At 40.5% G+C, this 16441-nt stretch overlaps 1 protein-coding gene across 1 annotated transcript; it reads right to left on the bottom strand.

Moving 5' to 3' along the window:
• Window positions 1-125: 125 nt before the first annotated feature.
• LOC119264410 (suppressor of SWI4 1 homolog) lies at window positions 126-12605 on the bottom strand. The gene is made up of 12 exons (XM_037543025.1): window positions 11889-12605; window positions 7930-8063; window positions 7707-7809; window positions 5570-5620; window positions 5195-5365; window positions 4298-4374; window positions 4005-4112; window positions 2461-2584; window positions 2228-2306; window positions 1460-1589; window positions 1123-1289; window positions 126-778 (listed from the first exon to the last, which is right to left on the bottom strand). Exons 1-12 carry the CDS (start codon window positions 12603-12605, stop codon window positions 354-356), a joined length of 2286 nt encoding a protein of 761 aa, XP_037398922.1. The 3' UTR covers window positions 126-353.
• Window positions 12606-16441: the final 3836 nt, after the last annotated feature.

Below are 16441 nucleotides of genomic sequence, written 5' to 3'. Positions count from 1 at the left end.
GAGAAAGAAAGAGAAAAAGAGAGAAAGAAAGAGAAAAAGAGAGAGAAAGAGAGAGAGAAAGAAAGAGAGAGAGAGAAAGCTTAAAGTTCACCCATAACTACACAGCTGATGCAGAGAAACAGCGGTTTGACAGAACCAATTATTTATTGTCATAAATGCGACGCAACACAAGGCATAAAGTACATCTTTTGCCAGAAAGCAGTCTTTCCGCTGCCTCTCCGAAAAGAGGATGTTACATACTTTACACTTTTAAACTTTGAGTCATTTGGCAACATCTCCAACATGGGGATTTATTCTGCAGTGCCTTTCATATGGTGTAAAATGCAGATTCCTGGCTCTTTTCAGCAGCTCATTCAGCTCCTCGCTTTCTTTTGTTTGAAGTCCTTTTTTGCTTTGCCTCCTCTCGGTCCCGCTTTAAACCCAGAACCAGTTTTCGATCTCTGTCCTTTCAGCTTCGAACTGGGGCCTTTCTTTGGCCCATTTTTATTCCCACCAAATCCATCCCTTTTGTTTTCTCCAAACTTCTTTCCCCATTTGCTCTTTCCAAACTTGCTGCCAGTACCTGCCGTCTTTCTAGCCCCGAATCCTTTGCCTCCTACGCCAAATTTCTTCCCTCCAAACTTTTTGCCAGCAGAGGCTTTACCACCGAAAGCTGGCTTACCAGCAGGCCGGGGGCTTTGTTTCTCATCAGAGGCTTTTGAAGAGGACGTTTTCCTCTTTTTGAAGGGTCTGGGTGACTTGCCTGGTCCATGTTTCCTCTTTGCAGTGGGGAACATGTCTGCAAGAGAAACAAACAAACAAACAAAAAAAAAAAGGTCAAGTCTTGAGGTTGTGGCTGCAGATCTAAATGTACACCGTATATATGTATGTGTATACAGATAGAGAGATAGATAGAGAGAGGAATATATAAGGAATAAACTTTTTTTTATAATTATTTTGGAATTGGTTAGATTTGGGTTGTGCCACTTCACAAGAGCAAAAGGTGCTTATAGTAGAGCTGGACGCTGATGAGGACTTGTCTTCTACACCCGTACACCTGCACCAACAAAGAGTGCTTGCTCCGAGAGAATTTGGTTCCTGGTCAGATCTATTTGATGACCTGTGCTGTACATGAATTAATACCTTCATCTGGTTCCTGGCCGACGGCCTGCCTGTAGTATTCCGCCTCGTCCTCCGACTCTTCAGCCGCAGCCTGGTCCTCCTGCATCCCAGGATCCTCCACTTCACTATCATCAGACCCTGCTCCCTCCTGCTGCCGTTTCTTCTTCATCCCTTCCAGACTCTTTTTCCTGTAATCAGATAGTTTTAATACTATGTAAAATCTAAGCCTGTGGTTTGTAGATACCTGTGTTTCTATCATGCAGTTGGATTTTACTTAAGAACAGTCAAAATGTAGGACAACATTCTTAATAAACAGGCCTTCATGTTTTAGTTTGGAGTGCCATAGTAGTATATTTACTTGTTTTCATCCCGTTTCTGCTTCTTTAGGGCTATATTTTGCTCCTGCTTCTGTTTACGTTCTGCTTTCTCCTTCAGACGAGCCTCTTTCCTCTTCAGGATCTCCATAAGCTCCTCTTCCGTCTTTGTATCTATGCAGAATATTGTGTTTTACTTGCAAATGTAATGCAATATAAACAAGTTTCCAAAGCTTTTACCAGAGCATTTACCACTACAGTATGTTCTGTACACCAATGTATATACATTAAATTGACCATATTACCATATATACATTAAATGTAGTTTGAAAAGGCCTACAACTGTCTTGGTCCTTTTCTCTGATGTTCTGTTATGACATCTGTATGGATTTAGTGCAAAAGTGTCATAATAAACATATGTAATACTGCTTTCCCACCTCTTCATCACAAACAGAATGTTTGTTACTGAGTCTTTAGGGTGAAATATGTAAAAGACCTCAAAAAGCAGAGGATGCTGAAACAAATTATGCAACTACAATACAAACAGGTGGGATTAAACTGCAGTTTATGTATAAGCAGATTCACTGGTTTACGGGACAAACACTTTCCCCCTGTTAGTATCCATATATAGACTCGAGTGCCAGAGTGAACAGTATGCTCTAAAACCTCTGTAATGTTTACATACTACATCTGACTACCACAATATGGGCCCTTTAACAGTCCCATTTCTCGTCTTCTGAACATCTATATCAAAGCCCCTCTAAACCAGTTGTAGCAGATTTATTGTTCACTGACTGTAGTGGGGAACTTACGAATGGAATGATAAAGCACGTTCCCGTCTCCCATGCCCTCCGTGATCTTCACCAGCTGCAGGGTCATTCTAGGGCCAATCTACAACAAAGTTGCAGCGTCAACTTTTTTTTTTTTAAACCACACACAGAATCATGTATTTAAGCGTTGGAGTTCATAACAGAGGAAAACATGTGCACTCTATTGTATTTCCTTTAATCCCAATAGAAGCAGGGGACCCTCTCCCCTCCCTCACCTCCGTTAGTCGGACAGCACTCTGCTGTGACCTCATGTTGCCACGGCCCGAGTAAACCTGAGGCAGTTCTGTGATGTTGTGATCCCCGTCTTGTTCAGCTTCACTCTCGGATAGGTTCACCCCTCTTGGAGCGAGAGCACAAGAGGAAACATTTGTAAATTAGAACCTTCAAAGCCATCAAGAGACAGCTTGCAGATAAGATTGCAATAGATGCATCAGAGCGTTTACTTCGAAAGATCACTGAGCACTCAGGCAAGCTTATTACGTCATCATTTGCATCAAACGTACAAGTGTCAAATGGTGAAATTTCATATTTCAGCAAGATTTCCCAGCTAACCTGATGCCAAAAAGCTAGACCACCTCACCACAATTCTTTGACATCATTCAATTTTTAAGATTCAGTATTATTCCCAAGAACACCCTGAACATAAATCTGACTGAAGGACCTGCTCACACAGTAATGGCACCAAACTCTGTATTAGGCTGGCTTGACATGGCGAAGCTTGCATGCAAGAAGTTGACCGCAAACTAAATTTCATTATGTTGCATAATGTAGAGCCCCTCACAACTCCTGAAATCAGCTGCAACCATCTCAACTTCATGACATGATCTCTCTTCACATCTAATTACAGTGGATTAATGAACAAAACAAGATGGACAGTTGAAAAGGAGTTCCCCCTGATCGACTTTATGTAAGGTTTTTAGCAGCCTGTCACAAATATCACAACCACCCAACCAAAGTTATGAGAAAAATGCAATCATACTATATCACAACAAGCATAATGTGAGCGAGTATAAGCATTTACAACAGGCATGTCAAACTGGTTTCTGAACTCACCAGCTAATGGTAACAGCTGTTTAAAAGGCTGCTTGTGCCTCCATTTATTCATCATTAAACTGCTGATACTGCAATCCATGTGGACAGATTATACATATTCTCCTCTTGACTCACCCTAATTTTACACAAGCTTAACATTCCTTTGGGAATCCAGCAGAACAAAATATCAGAGTGGAAAGTGCGGTCTGCAATGCTTCCAGGGCAGGTTAAGTGAGATAACACCACCAGAATGGCTACTTAAAGTACAGAACCATACACAGACATACAGACCTACAAAAAAGCAACAACAGCTGGAAAAAAAAATGATAAAATGCTGCAAATAAGCAAATGTAAGTTACACATCACAGAGGACTACAGCAAGAACATTCTAAAAAAGTTAATTCAGCTAACTAGTGGTGTAATCGAATGTGCTGCGTGTGACTTCAGTTGTTTCAGTTACTTCGTAGAAACTAAGTTGCATGCAAGTTTCACTGTGTGAAGCCAGCTGGAGTTTTATTCACTTTAAAATAGCCAGAGAATTTTATCTTGGGCATATAGTAATGGACATATTAGAATTAATTAGATATTTATTGATTGTAATATTCCAAAGTCATGTTGGTTATCATTTTTGCATAAATTGACATCTTTAGATGCGGTAAGTGGCACTGTAATTGGGTAGTCTTGACCAGCTGAGAAATCTAGCCTCTGTGTCCTCTGGGTGACTTACTGTAATAGCAGATCGCTGATATCTTCCAGCTTGTTCATGTTGGGGAGTTTCTCCTGCATGAGTTTCTTCACTCCTCGGCTCATGCCTACAGGGACCACCTTCAGGCTGCTGCGAGGGTCAGAAGAGAGGACAAAGGGTTGAGTGGAGCATTACGAATCCCACATAGCCATAAACAATGTTGCAGGGTACATCAGTGCGTTTACTTTGAAAACAATCACTGAAGAATCTTGTTTCAAGTTTCATCATGTGCACCTGGTACTGCTGCCACCACACAGAGGGAGGACGTTACTTACTAATGACGGAAGTCTATTTCTTTGGACTCCGGGTCATAAGTGAGCAGCACACACCTCTTAATGTTGTTGATGTTGACCTTAAAACAAAAGGAGGAAAGAATAAGTTTAAGAACACATGAACAAACTCATCTAATTGTAAATGGCTCACTGTAACAATAGTGACAGAACATCAGAGAACAAGTCAAGTCATAGAAGACTCTCAGGAGACTATACGTTCATCATCCGTCTACTGTTTTACATCCACCACAGTTTAAATGTTTGCAATCACTGATCAAAAGTATGGAATCACCGTTTTCAACTCCATAAACCAATTCTGATACATGTTCTATTTCAAACTATTTACTATTAGGAAGCAGTAAATATGAATATTTAGATGATCAATAGAGCGATACATACATATCTATTCTAATATTTTTCCAATACTGCCTTAAAAGTTGAATTTGACTGAAAAGCCCATCTCCATCACATTAATCTTACCTTTATACTACACCTGAATAAGCTGTTGCACTTTGACAAGAAATCGACAGTTATAACAACTATGTAGTAGCCCAAATAGTAAGTAGCATTTAATGTTAATAACTGACATTACAATTTATTATTAGTACTTTATTATTATTCTTGCTCCTTATTTCTTACACATTATTACTTTTCATACAAAAACCACAAGACATTTCTTTGAGCATGTCACATCTTTCTGTTCCCAAAGTAACATCCCAATTCTTTTGATTGGGGGGGGTTGGAGAATCAGTTCATATTTAGGTGTCAATAACATTAACATTGTATAAGCTGTTATTAAATTATTAAAATGAAAAGTGATTCCAAACTTATAAATGGTAACATTTCTGCTGGTTGCAAATCCATAACCTGGACATTGTTGAATGAATGAACGAACAATACCGTATGCACGTTGATGGAGGGGAACATGTTCTGGAACATGGTGGCCATTAGTTTGATATGCATGCCATCTAGGGCAAAATTATTCAGCACCAGCAGCGGATGATGACTGAACTGCTGCTCGTGCATCCTGTGCCTCTTCAACGATGAAACGACATCTTTGATGAGAGAATACTGAAAAAGAAATATGTATTTTTTACTAGTAGCAGAAAGAGCTGTTCGCTATGAAGATGAAGCTGCAGACACATCAGTGCGTTTACTTTGAACAGTCACTTCACAATCAACATATTACAGTGTCATCATTTGTATCTGCATGACTTCACATTCGCCAGATCTAAACCCACGTGTGCCGAAAAGGGAAAGAGTACGTCACCATACCTTAGTAACGTGGAAAAAAAGGGTGGGCCCTTTGGGAAGTCGTGCCAGTCTCTGTGAGAGAAAAATCACAAAGTGAGTAACTTCTATAAAGACACGCTTCCAAAGGATGCATCAGAAACTAGAGTTAAAACAATAAGCACTACAACTCAATGGATTAAATGCCTTTATGCATTCAGACGAATATTAATTCTGCATTCAAGAACAAACATCATGAGTTATGTCTCGCCATCCACTCTTTTAGAAAACACCTACCAACCTAAGCACTCCCTGGACACATTTTGAGGTCCGAGAAAGAGAGAGAAGGACCAATATTATTAAAACAGACTTTTCGGGTAGCAGACCACCCTTAAAATGGCCGGGATGCTGTCATGGTAAAACAGGTGTATGCAGCACAGTCTTACTGCTAGGTTGAGAGTATCCCACCACTCAGAAATGTCCAGCCAGTGGTTGGTTCAATGGTCAGAAACCAAGCATTAATGAGGAGTCTAGGGCAGACCCTTTAAATCTAGACCCTGAATCCAGTTTCCAGTCCAATGTTTTGTACTAACTGAACCATTGCTCCAACTCAGATTTTTTTTTTCCCCACTGCAAAACATCATTGTAGCGCACTTAACATCCAAACAAATCATTTAGAAAAATATGACCTATTACTGTTATTATTCTAAGTGCAAAAGTAAGACATAAAAAGTGCCCACATTTTTAGGTCAACCTGCGATTAGTCTGACCAAATGCATGACTGGTCGACTGACACAGCCAGCTAATCAATTTGAAATGATTCTTTTTGAATGTATGGAATTTGTCCATCATCAACAAACTGCTATAAACATAAGAGTGTAGGACTTTATGGCAATTTTGATGGCGTTTTTCACTCGTTTGTATTTGATACGATCAGGCTGATAAAATCTTGTATGCCAAGAAAGCTTTTGTGGTTGGTTGCATGAGCTGCAAAAGTCTGCTCCAACTCTGCTCCAACTGAATAGTTATCTAATGCCACAGACTGGAGTCGAGGTTCAAGGTCCAGATTTGATGGTCTCCATGCTACTGAATAGGTACTAAAAACATACAAGGAAAGAGAACAAGTAGCGTCTTATACAGACATTTTGGCCACCAAGAAAGCATGTGCGAAATGGCACTTTGTAAATAAATAAATAAATAAATAAAAAAACACACCCACTGAAAACAGCCCTACAAATAATATCCAAAAATAATAGAATTTTACAAACAAAAGAATTATACAAAAAATAAGCAATTAACAGTATTGAAAGCCAGAAACAGTGATTTATGATCACTGTTCATGTCTACTATCAACAACCTCTCTACTACAGGTTTTATACAAATATGATGATTGTGAAAACACCACATCCCACAGAACAGAAAGAAAAACCTCATCACAGCAGCACCATCTGCAGACTCAGTTTATAAAATGCAGTTTAAACTGCTTTTTTTTTAATTAAGTGACACTTTAATCCCACAAATGAGGAAATTTCACCTTTGCATTTAACCCATCCATGAAGTGAAACACCACATACACTCTAGTGTGACACACACACACACACTAAGGGGCAGTGAGCGGTGGGCAGCCCTATCCATGGTGTCCGGGGAGCAATTAGCGGTTAGGTTTCTTGCCCAAGGACACCTCATGTCATGGACTGTCAGTGCTGGGGATCGAACAGGCAACCTTCCGGTCACAAGGCCAGTTCCCTAACCTCCAGCCCACGACTGCCCCTCAATAAATCAATCAATAAATAAATAGAATGAATAAACACTAAGAAACAAAGATGTTCTACTAAATTAACTGCCTTGGATGATCAGCCATTCTCTGTTGTCAAGGTTCCTGAATTCTGTAGTTACATACTGTAAAAGGTGTACAGAGTTGATTAGTTTATTTACTGAGAGCTCAGTTTACCATTAATACTGTTAAAAAAAAAAAAAAAAAAAAAAACCCCACAGACTTTCAGTTTTTAAATCCACTGTCCTCTGAATTTCAATTTTGGCCAAGAACTTTAATTTCAGTGCAGATGTGGGTTTCCAAGTGGCATGTAAGCCTTTAGAGGTTTACATCACCTAGAAATAACCTACAGATTAAATACAAGTGATCACAGTTCAGCCCTTTCTAAAAACCTCTGACCTTACTTACCAAATTAACGTTGGTTTCAGTTTTGGTGAATATAAGAAAGTGTGTGACACCCAGTGGTCCCGCTGCAGTCACAAAATCTTTTAAGACATTTTTCCTTTCGAACCTACAAGACAAAGAGAGACACTCAGACACTCAGAACCAACACAGTTGATATAAATAAGCCTAAAGCACTGGTTCAGTTAATACCTTTAAAGCTCTTGCTGTGTAGGGCTCCATGACGCGCCGCATGTCTGTAACCAGCTGGTCGATGTTTTTACCAACCAGGCCGCGGTGAAAGACGAAGGAGTGCAGCACAGTACCATACTCCTCCTCGGCCACGGAGGCAGAGGTCACACGTGCTGCCTTCTGGTTCTTAGTCTGAGAGACGCACAAAAAAGGCATTAATTTCCACAAATGCACAAGGGATGCTGGTCTTGTATAAAGAAATCCATTCACTCGATTTTACATTCTCCTCCAAGTAACAGGAGCCAGAGGTCTCTCTAGACTATGCTACTCAGGTCAACCATCGATTCACGAACAATTGTGCAACTGTGAGATGTGTCGACTGCTACAAATACACTTGTGGCAAATGTACCAGGGACAAACCCTGGCAGTGCCAGGTATGTTCTGACAGTGCAGACAGACTGCCGAGTGAGTGCTGAAATGCTAGGCACACAAAGAAATGCCACTCCCACACACACGCAGCCCCCCACTGCAGACTATTGTAAATATGTGTGGAATTGTTTTATTCCTTGTATTTTTTGTATTATTTTTATAACAAAAATAAAAAGCATGGAAACAAATAAGAGTTGTTCTTAAATTTTTCACGCTGAAATTTCAGTCCTCTTGACACAAATGCTTCTGGTCATTACTCACAGCTGTACCTTGCTGTAAAATTTCTAATTCTCTATTTAAAATAAAATAAATAAATAAATAATTGTTTGCTTTTTTGCTCAAATAAAACTAAACTAAATACAAAATGTATAATCTTTATATTATCAAATACAATAAACTGAATAGAACTAACTAGAAACTAAATAGCTAAACTCAATGGCAAACAACAACCTCCTGTGGTGCGCCAGTAATGGCCTTATTTACAGAACAAAAGACGGTGATTATAGGATGTTAGGTAAAATCCTTCAGGTCACTCGACCCGTCTCTGGGTTCCAGAGGTAGAAATGTTAAATGACCCCTCTCTGGGACTTCTAGTGTTAAAGGGACGTTCCACCTCCTCTTCTTCTTCTTTCGGCTGCTCCCTTTAGGGGTCGCCACAGCGGATCATCTGCCTCCACCTTGCCCTATCCACTGCCTCCTCTACTCTTACACCAACCATCTCCATGTCCACCTTCACTACATCCATAAACCTTCTCTGAGGTCTACCTCTTCTCCTTCTGCCCGGCAGCTCCATCTCCAACATTCTTTGACCAATATATCCACTATTCCTCCTCAACACATGTCCAAACCATCTCAACCTGGCCTCTCTGGCTTTATCTCCAAACTGCTCCACCTTCACTGTCCCTCTGATCTGCTCATTTCTAATCTTGTCCATCCTTGTCACTCCCAATGAAAATCTCAGCATCTTCATCTCTGCTACCTCCAGCTCAGCCTCCTGTCTTTTAGACAGAGCCACAGTCTCCAAACCATACATCATAGCAGGACGCACTACTGTCTTGTAAACCTTCCATTTCACTCTTGCTGCTATCCTTCTGTCACACATAGTATAGAACAGAATAGAATTCAACTTTATTGTCATTGCGCATGTCGCAGGTACAAAGCAACGAAATGCAGTTTGCATCCATCCAGAAGTGCTTAGCAGAAATATAAATATGTATGTTACAATGTACAGTAAGTATAGTATATACAGGTTAAAAAATATGAGGGGGTATGAACATGAAGGGGGTTATACAGGTTATAAACAAGAATGTACAGATTATAAATATGAAGGGGTATAAAGTACTATGAACTATGAATAAATATGAGGGGTTGTAAAGTACTATGAACAGGTTATAAATATGAAGGGGATAAGTATGTATTTATGAACAGGTAGAGTATTTACACAGTATATACAATAATGGGCAGTATATACAACAGATGTAAGTGCCGGTAAGTGGTGTTGAGTGTTGAGTTAGGGTACAGTCCATTGTTATTTGTTTAGGTATCAGGGGGCAGAGTTCAGGAGTGTGACAGCTGTTGGAAAGAAGCTGTTCCGGTACCTGGTGGTCTTACTCCGGAGGCTCCACTCATCAGGCATCCTCTCACTCTCCAGGATTTTGTTAAGCAACCTGGTTAAAAAGTCCCCTGCCTTCTCTCCTAAACATCTCCATACCTCCACAGGTATGTCATCTGGACCAACTGCCTTTCCATTCTTCATCCTTTTTAAAGCTGCCCTCACTTCCACCTTACTAATTCTCTGCACTTCCTGATCCACTATCTCTCCCCCCGTTGTCCTCCTCTCTCTCTCGTTTTCCTCATTCATTAGTTCTTCAAAGTACTACTTCCATCTACTCATCACTCTCTGTTCACTCACTAGTACATTTCCCTCTCTATCCTTTATCAGCCTAACCTGCTGTACATCCTTTCCAGCTCTATCTCTCTGTTTAGCCAAACGATACAAGTCCTTTACTCCTTTACTGTCCAGCCTCTCATACAGCTCATCATAGGCCTGAGCCTTTGCCTTTGCCACCATTCTTTTCGCTATGCGACTAGCCTCACAGTCCTCCTGCCTACTTCCTTCATCTTCATCAACACAGCCTTTTTATTTACTGTCCACAAACGCCAGTGGCCCTACACATGTCTTCTGAGTTCTTATATGTGATGTTGATGATGGTCAAAATGGTAATCTTTGTTTTCTTTTGGGACTATTTGGCCATAAAGGGCAATTCCACCAAATTTTCTAAATTCCTGCGTAACGACATGGTTCAGATGTCCGGAGTGTTTTCATGTGAAATGGTTAGTTTCTAAAGCTACTGACTCATATTCTGATGACTACAATGCAAATATATCGAGTTTGTTTACTGTCCAAAACCACTGGTGAGTCTTCTGAGTTTTTGTAAGTAAAGTGAATGATGATAAAATAATGTTCAGTTGGTAGAGATAAGATTTCTTTGGGGACTATTTGGCCTTCTAACACCCTTCCTGCATCCCTCCACCATGAATGGATTAAAGTAAATTGAGGAAACTCTGTAGCTTTAAAAGACATTCAGCACTTCAGATGTCTGGTTCCTATCACAGTAATATGACCCAAAGCCTTTATTAAACATAAGCAGGCAAGAATGGACTTCAATATGAATGAAATGACTCACAAGAATCAAACAGACTCGCTCCAATCTTACAGATACCTGCACATATGGATGGATATCTTGTACATCTTCCATTGTCTATAGCTTGTATGATCTGGAATATATATATATATATATATATATATATATATATATATATATATATATATATATATCCATCCATCCATCCATTTTCTAAGCCGCTTCTCCGTCAGGGTGGCGGGGGGGTGCTGGAGCCTATCCCAGCAGTCTTCGGGCGGAAGGCTGGATACACCCTGGACAGGTTGCCAGTCCATCGCAGGGCAGACAGACAGACACAAACAGTCACTCACACACACACACCCAGGGGCAATGTTGCATGTCCAATTGGCCTGACAGCATGTCTTTGGACTGTGGGAGGAAACCGGAGAACCCGGAGGAAACCAATGCAGACACGGGGAGAACATGCAAACTCCACACAGAGAGGACCCTGATCACCCGGCCAGGGAATCGAACCCAGGCCCTCCTCGCTGTGAGGCATATATATATGTGTATGTGTGTGTGTGTGTGTGTGTGTGTGTGTGTGCATGCATGCATGTGTGTAATAATATGTATGTGTAAATGAGATGTGATTTTAGTACATCCAGCTCCCGTCAGCATGGGGACTTTCCATTTTCATTTTAGTGTCCCTACCTGACAGAACGCAAAAGGAAGCGATGGCTCTTATCAGTCATGTCATCTCTGAGCTGTTGATATTTTAATGCCTGTGGTTTCTCGTGAGTGCATACATCCCCAGTCAAATGACATGTTTAGATGATTTTCCCAGATAAAAGTAAAAGTCACCACAACCTCTACACCAGTGGCGGATGCTGGTCTTTCAAGGAGGGGAAGCTCAATTTCGGCCTACATCATAAAATGTGTCTGTTTATTTATACGTAAATTCTACCCTCCGTTCCTTTTCAAGAAAATGATCTGTGGCCCTGTTGTACCAACAAGGCGTCTTTTCCAGGGACTTGACTAGTGTTCTCTCAATGGCCAGCAGAGCTAGGCTGCTTAAACGGCCCTGGCCCATGGTGTTGCGGGTGTAAGACTTGAGCCGCTTTAAACAGGAGAAGCTCCTCTCTACACCTGCAGATGTAGCTCCAATCGTTGCCACTAATGACAATAGTTTGTACACCTGAAGCATTGCACTGTCCAACTCCATGTCTTTCAGAAACAGCAAGAAATCACATAGCTTTCCCCTGTTGCCCTGCAAGTCCTGGTTTGAATATAGGACTTGAAGTTCAGACCTCAGTCTCCCTGAATCAAAGAACTGGCCAAAGCTTTCCAGGACACTCTGAAATGCCTCCTCTGGAAACACTTGTCTCATCTCATCAAATTTCCCTGGATTGACCGATTCCAAGAAGCGCAGACTTTCCAAATTTGCAAAACGCCGAGGTAGCTGCTCTGTGAGATTGTCTAGGATGGCCATGTACAGATTTCTGTAGCGCTCCTTGGGATCCTGTAGTTGTGACAGACGGAGTTTTCTCATGGCATTAGTTTGTGGGTCTGATGTGAGATCTGCTGCTTTGGCATAAACAGCTGGGAAAGCCCCCTCTGACCTCTTCTCTTTGACAAAAGCAAGAAGAGACTCAATTCTTTTCTTGCAGTACAGAACATCCATAGCTCTCTGCTAGACAATGTCAAACACCACATCAGTCTCAGAGAAGATTTGTTCATATGTGTACAACATGAACACAAACTCAAAATCCTCCAGTTTCATCAGAAGGCCTTTGGCACAGTCTAATGTGTCATCATTAAACACAGATCAAGTAATCTTGAGCTGCTAGCTAACATACACAATGTTGGCATGGCTGTGATTCGGTAGCCATATATTGTGAATTTGTGAAAAATCTTGTAAGCACCATTTCATTGAATTATTATGGTTGAAGAAAACAACTAAAATCATACTAATTCAGTCCTGTTTACCACTAGAAGTTTCCCAGTCTGTAAGAGTGGAAACTGAGTAGCTAACAGTGGTGCTCCAGCAGCTGTGGACATTTGAAGCTTATGTGGAACAGACATTGAGGTAAGATCTAGTGCACAGGGCTCCACCTGTGCACTAGATCTTACCTCAATGTCTGTTTCACATAAGCTTCAAATGGCCATGAGGTGTCTGCTCAGTGGTAGTCGCTAATAAAAGTGATGGTGAAGTCATGGTGAGGCGGCTGCTCAGTGGCAGTTGCCAATAAAAGTGGCAATGAAGTGGCTATGCAGTGGCAGTCGCTAATAAAAGTGACGGTGAGGTGGCTGTTTCCTGCTGGCACTTCTGCCCATCACGCAGCCCACAGAGATCAACTCCTACAGTACTTATGGTAGGACTAACTGTACAATGGCAGTATAAAAGTCATATGTCATTTGAATGTCTAACACACCCCAAACGTTTGTGTTTCAGTCAGAAGTAGCATCAAACCCAGACTGAATCCCAAATGGCTCTGTACTCTGTAGCTAAATAGTGTGCTAGCTATGAAAGTCTAGATATTATCTAGAGCCAAATAGTGCAACATACATTGAGTATGGATGTTTTGTAGTGACAAATGACTATTGTTAGTGCACTATGTAGGGAGCAGGGAGCCATTTGAGATTCAACCGCAGTACGAGAAGAGGGGTGCTGCTAAATTGATGCTAAACATGACTAGGGGTAGTAATTTGGTCACCAAAGAGTACTTATAAAGTGAAGTGTTTTGCATTAAACAGTGTTGTTATCATGTATTCATTGTTCTATGAAAAAAACAATGAATATATGATATTCATTGCAATATATCACTGGTCCATGGTTGCTTGGCATCAATACCATACTCTAAAGGAACTACATTTCTTGGTGGAATACTTGTTTATGTTGATTATTATTAATAATACATTCTTTTCTGAAACATGAAATGTGTATTTCATCATATTTTTTGTTGGCCGCCGTTCTATGAAAGCATTTGTCCACTTGAGACTGTGTGTTACAGCAATGTCATCACAGGGAAGGGAGATTTAGGCACTCTGCTTCATGTCATGCTTAAGAGCACCCTTCCCATGATAAAATCACAGTAAAATCAAATCAAAAAACAAAATGCTGATTTCATGTCAGAATTTAATATAATCTGCCTTGAAAGTAACAAAGGCACAACTATCCACCATCCACTTTCCACCATGCAGTGTTAAGATTATTAGTCCCACAATGGGGGAAATTTCACCTCTGCAATCCAACCCGTCCGTGCAGTGAAACACCACATACACACTAGTGAACAATGAGCATATTTGCCTGGAGTGGTGGGCAGCCCTGTCTGCAGCACCTGGGAAGCAGCTGTGGGGTGGGTGCCTTGCTCAAGGGCACCTCAGTCATGTACCGTCGGCTCAGGGGATCAAACTGGCGACCTTCCAGTCACAAGGCTGGTTCCCTAGCCTCCAGATTTAAAACAACATAAATTAATGTAATAAATCTTTGATTTTTCATCTTTTCTGCATGTTACTGTTTAAAGGCCATCTTGTATGCGCATTGTATTTCACTGTTTTGTTTGCATTTTAATGAGGCAAATACAACTGAAGTACAAAAAAAGAGGTCAAGTGACATGAAAACAGTTTAATAGAGGTTTTGCTTGTCACTTTGGCACATATTCCACGTGGCACCTGTGGCGCCAAAACGTATGTGTGCTGAAGCCTATCCCAGCTGTCTTTGGGCAGAAGGGAGGATACACCCTGGACAGGCCGCGGTGGTGAGTGATGTTTGTGTATGTGATTTTTTTAATAACACCTGTAGAGGGCGGCGGTGAGTAATATTTGTTTATTTGCGCTGAGGGTGTTTCAGTTGTCTGTTGGAAGCTACAACTGATAGCTTAATAGTTGTATATAAAAAAGGACAAGCTCTCAATTACAAGCATTTATATAGCAATTCATTGACAGCTAAAATTTCAGGCCTACAGAAAATCAACTTTTCCTTGCTTTGTTGCAATAAGAGATTGACATAATACGTGTTAACGTTCAGACTGTTGATGTGTAAGAACTTAGCTTTCATCTCCAGCCCATAGTCACTGCTTTAGAAAACCAGCACATTTAGAAATAGCCACGTATTCAGCCCTCAGCAGTTTAGCCCCACCCCTTCAAGCTGAAGTTATAAGCAGTGTTTCAGCCTGGACTACTCCTCCTCTGGAACTTGCTGCTAATACAGCGTTTACACTGGGTTTACTCAAGTACTGTGTATGTCTTACCTCAGGAACTGCTGTGCTCACTTATTCACAGATCACAGCATGTTGAATAATCTCTCACCTTATTTCAACCCTGCCTCATGCTCAGAAATGAGTGCTGTGTTTGTGCTGCACTCTCCTGTCTGTTTGCTGTGTCTAAAGTCTGTTTTGTTTATCGTATTTATTACGTTGTTTCTAGTCTACGCCTGCACGTTGCACCTTGAACTGCTTATTCTGTTTCATGTTGTTGTTCCGTGTTGTTCCTTGGAGGAACGTAATTTCACTCCACTGTGTACTCTTACATAGTTGGAATGACAATAAAAGCCTCTTGGCTTGACTTGAGGTTGGAAAATGGTCACATAAAAATGAATTCTGTTTTCAAACATAAAACCACATAAACATCAGAAATTGACCTCAGTGACAAAAGAAATGTGTAGGATATAAATCTGTTCATGAATTAGTTTAAAAAGTGGTAAATAATTGACAGATTAACAATGACACAAACACAACAAAATTAGGTGTAAAATAGGAGATCCTGCTTCAGTTTTTACTCACCAGAGACTAAAATGACATTAAATACAGTCATTAATTAACTAATATGAAAGTTTACCAGAAATATAGATAGAAATGGCACTTAAAAATAGAAAATGACAGTTACATGTTATTTACACAGTATTACATATTTTTTCCATAATCTTGCTGAAGCTAGGAGGTAGGAGCATTCCATGGTACAGTTGTATGCTGAAGTTTGGGCGACCCTGGTCCGGTTACAGGTTTTGTAGATTTTCTAAGTGGAACTTAGTTAATACATCCTCTACAGGGACACACTTCAGCACATTTTAATACACAATCACTGTTTATATGCTGAGATTAAGGTATTGAGGGCAACACATAAATGGCCCGTGCAAAGGTTAGGGCATTTTTATTTTTGTCCATTATGTTAAATTCAGCAATTAAACAGAAATTGTGCACTAAAATTGTTAAGAAAATATTATGTTTAATTTATTCCCTATAGAGTAAGATGGAAAATCAGCGTGATGTCATTCACAAGTCAGTGATGTCACTGCCTTTGATGTTTCCAGCTTATAAGGAGGACAAGCATCTTTAAAACACACACTGTTTTGTATATAAACAGTATTAACATTTCACAATGTACTATTCCCTCCCCAGTCCATGCAGTCCGTATAGAAACTATGCTGCAAATAGCTGATTTTTTTCATACGACTGTGAATCTAAGCTGAAGAATGGTAGCTGTACTGTTAGGCTTGTAGAACAGAAATATGTAGGGAAC

The sequence above is a fragment of the Pygocentrus nattereri genome, chromosome 1 (assembly GCF_015220715.1).
Source record: "Pygocentrus nattereri isolate fPygNat1 chromosome 1, fPygNat1.pri, whole genome shotgun sequence".
Classification (NCBI taxonomy): domain Eukaryota; kingdom Metazoa; phylum Chordata; class Actinopteri; order Characiformes; family Serrasalmidae; genus Pygocentrus; species Pygocentrus nattereri.
This window is presented reverse-complemented; position numbering and strand designations above follow the sequence as displayed.

What these genes read in the sequence shown, in the direction of transcription:
- LOC119264410 (XM_037543025.1), bottom strand. Translation starts at nt 12,605, where the DNA reads ATGGATGTTCTGTACTGCAAGAAAAGAATTGAGTCTCTTCTTGCTTTT. An exon ending in CTGAAACCAACGTTAATTTG is followed by an intron (nt 5,621 to 7,706) that starts GTAAGTAAGGTC and finishes TTTCTCTCACAG; the next exon opens with AGACTGGCACGACTTCCCAA. An exon ending in CGGCCAGGAACCAGATGAAG is followed by an intron (nt 779 to 1,122) that starts GTATTAATTCAT and finishes TTTCTCTTGCAG; the next exon opens with ACATGTTCCCCACTGCAAAG.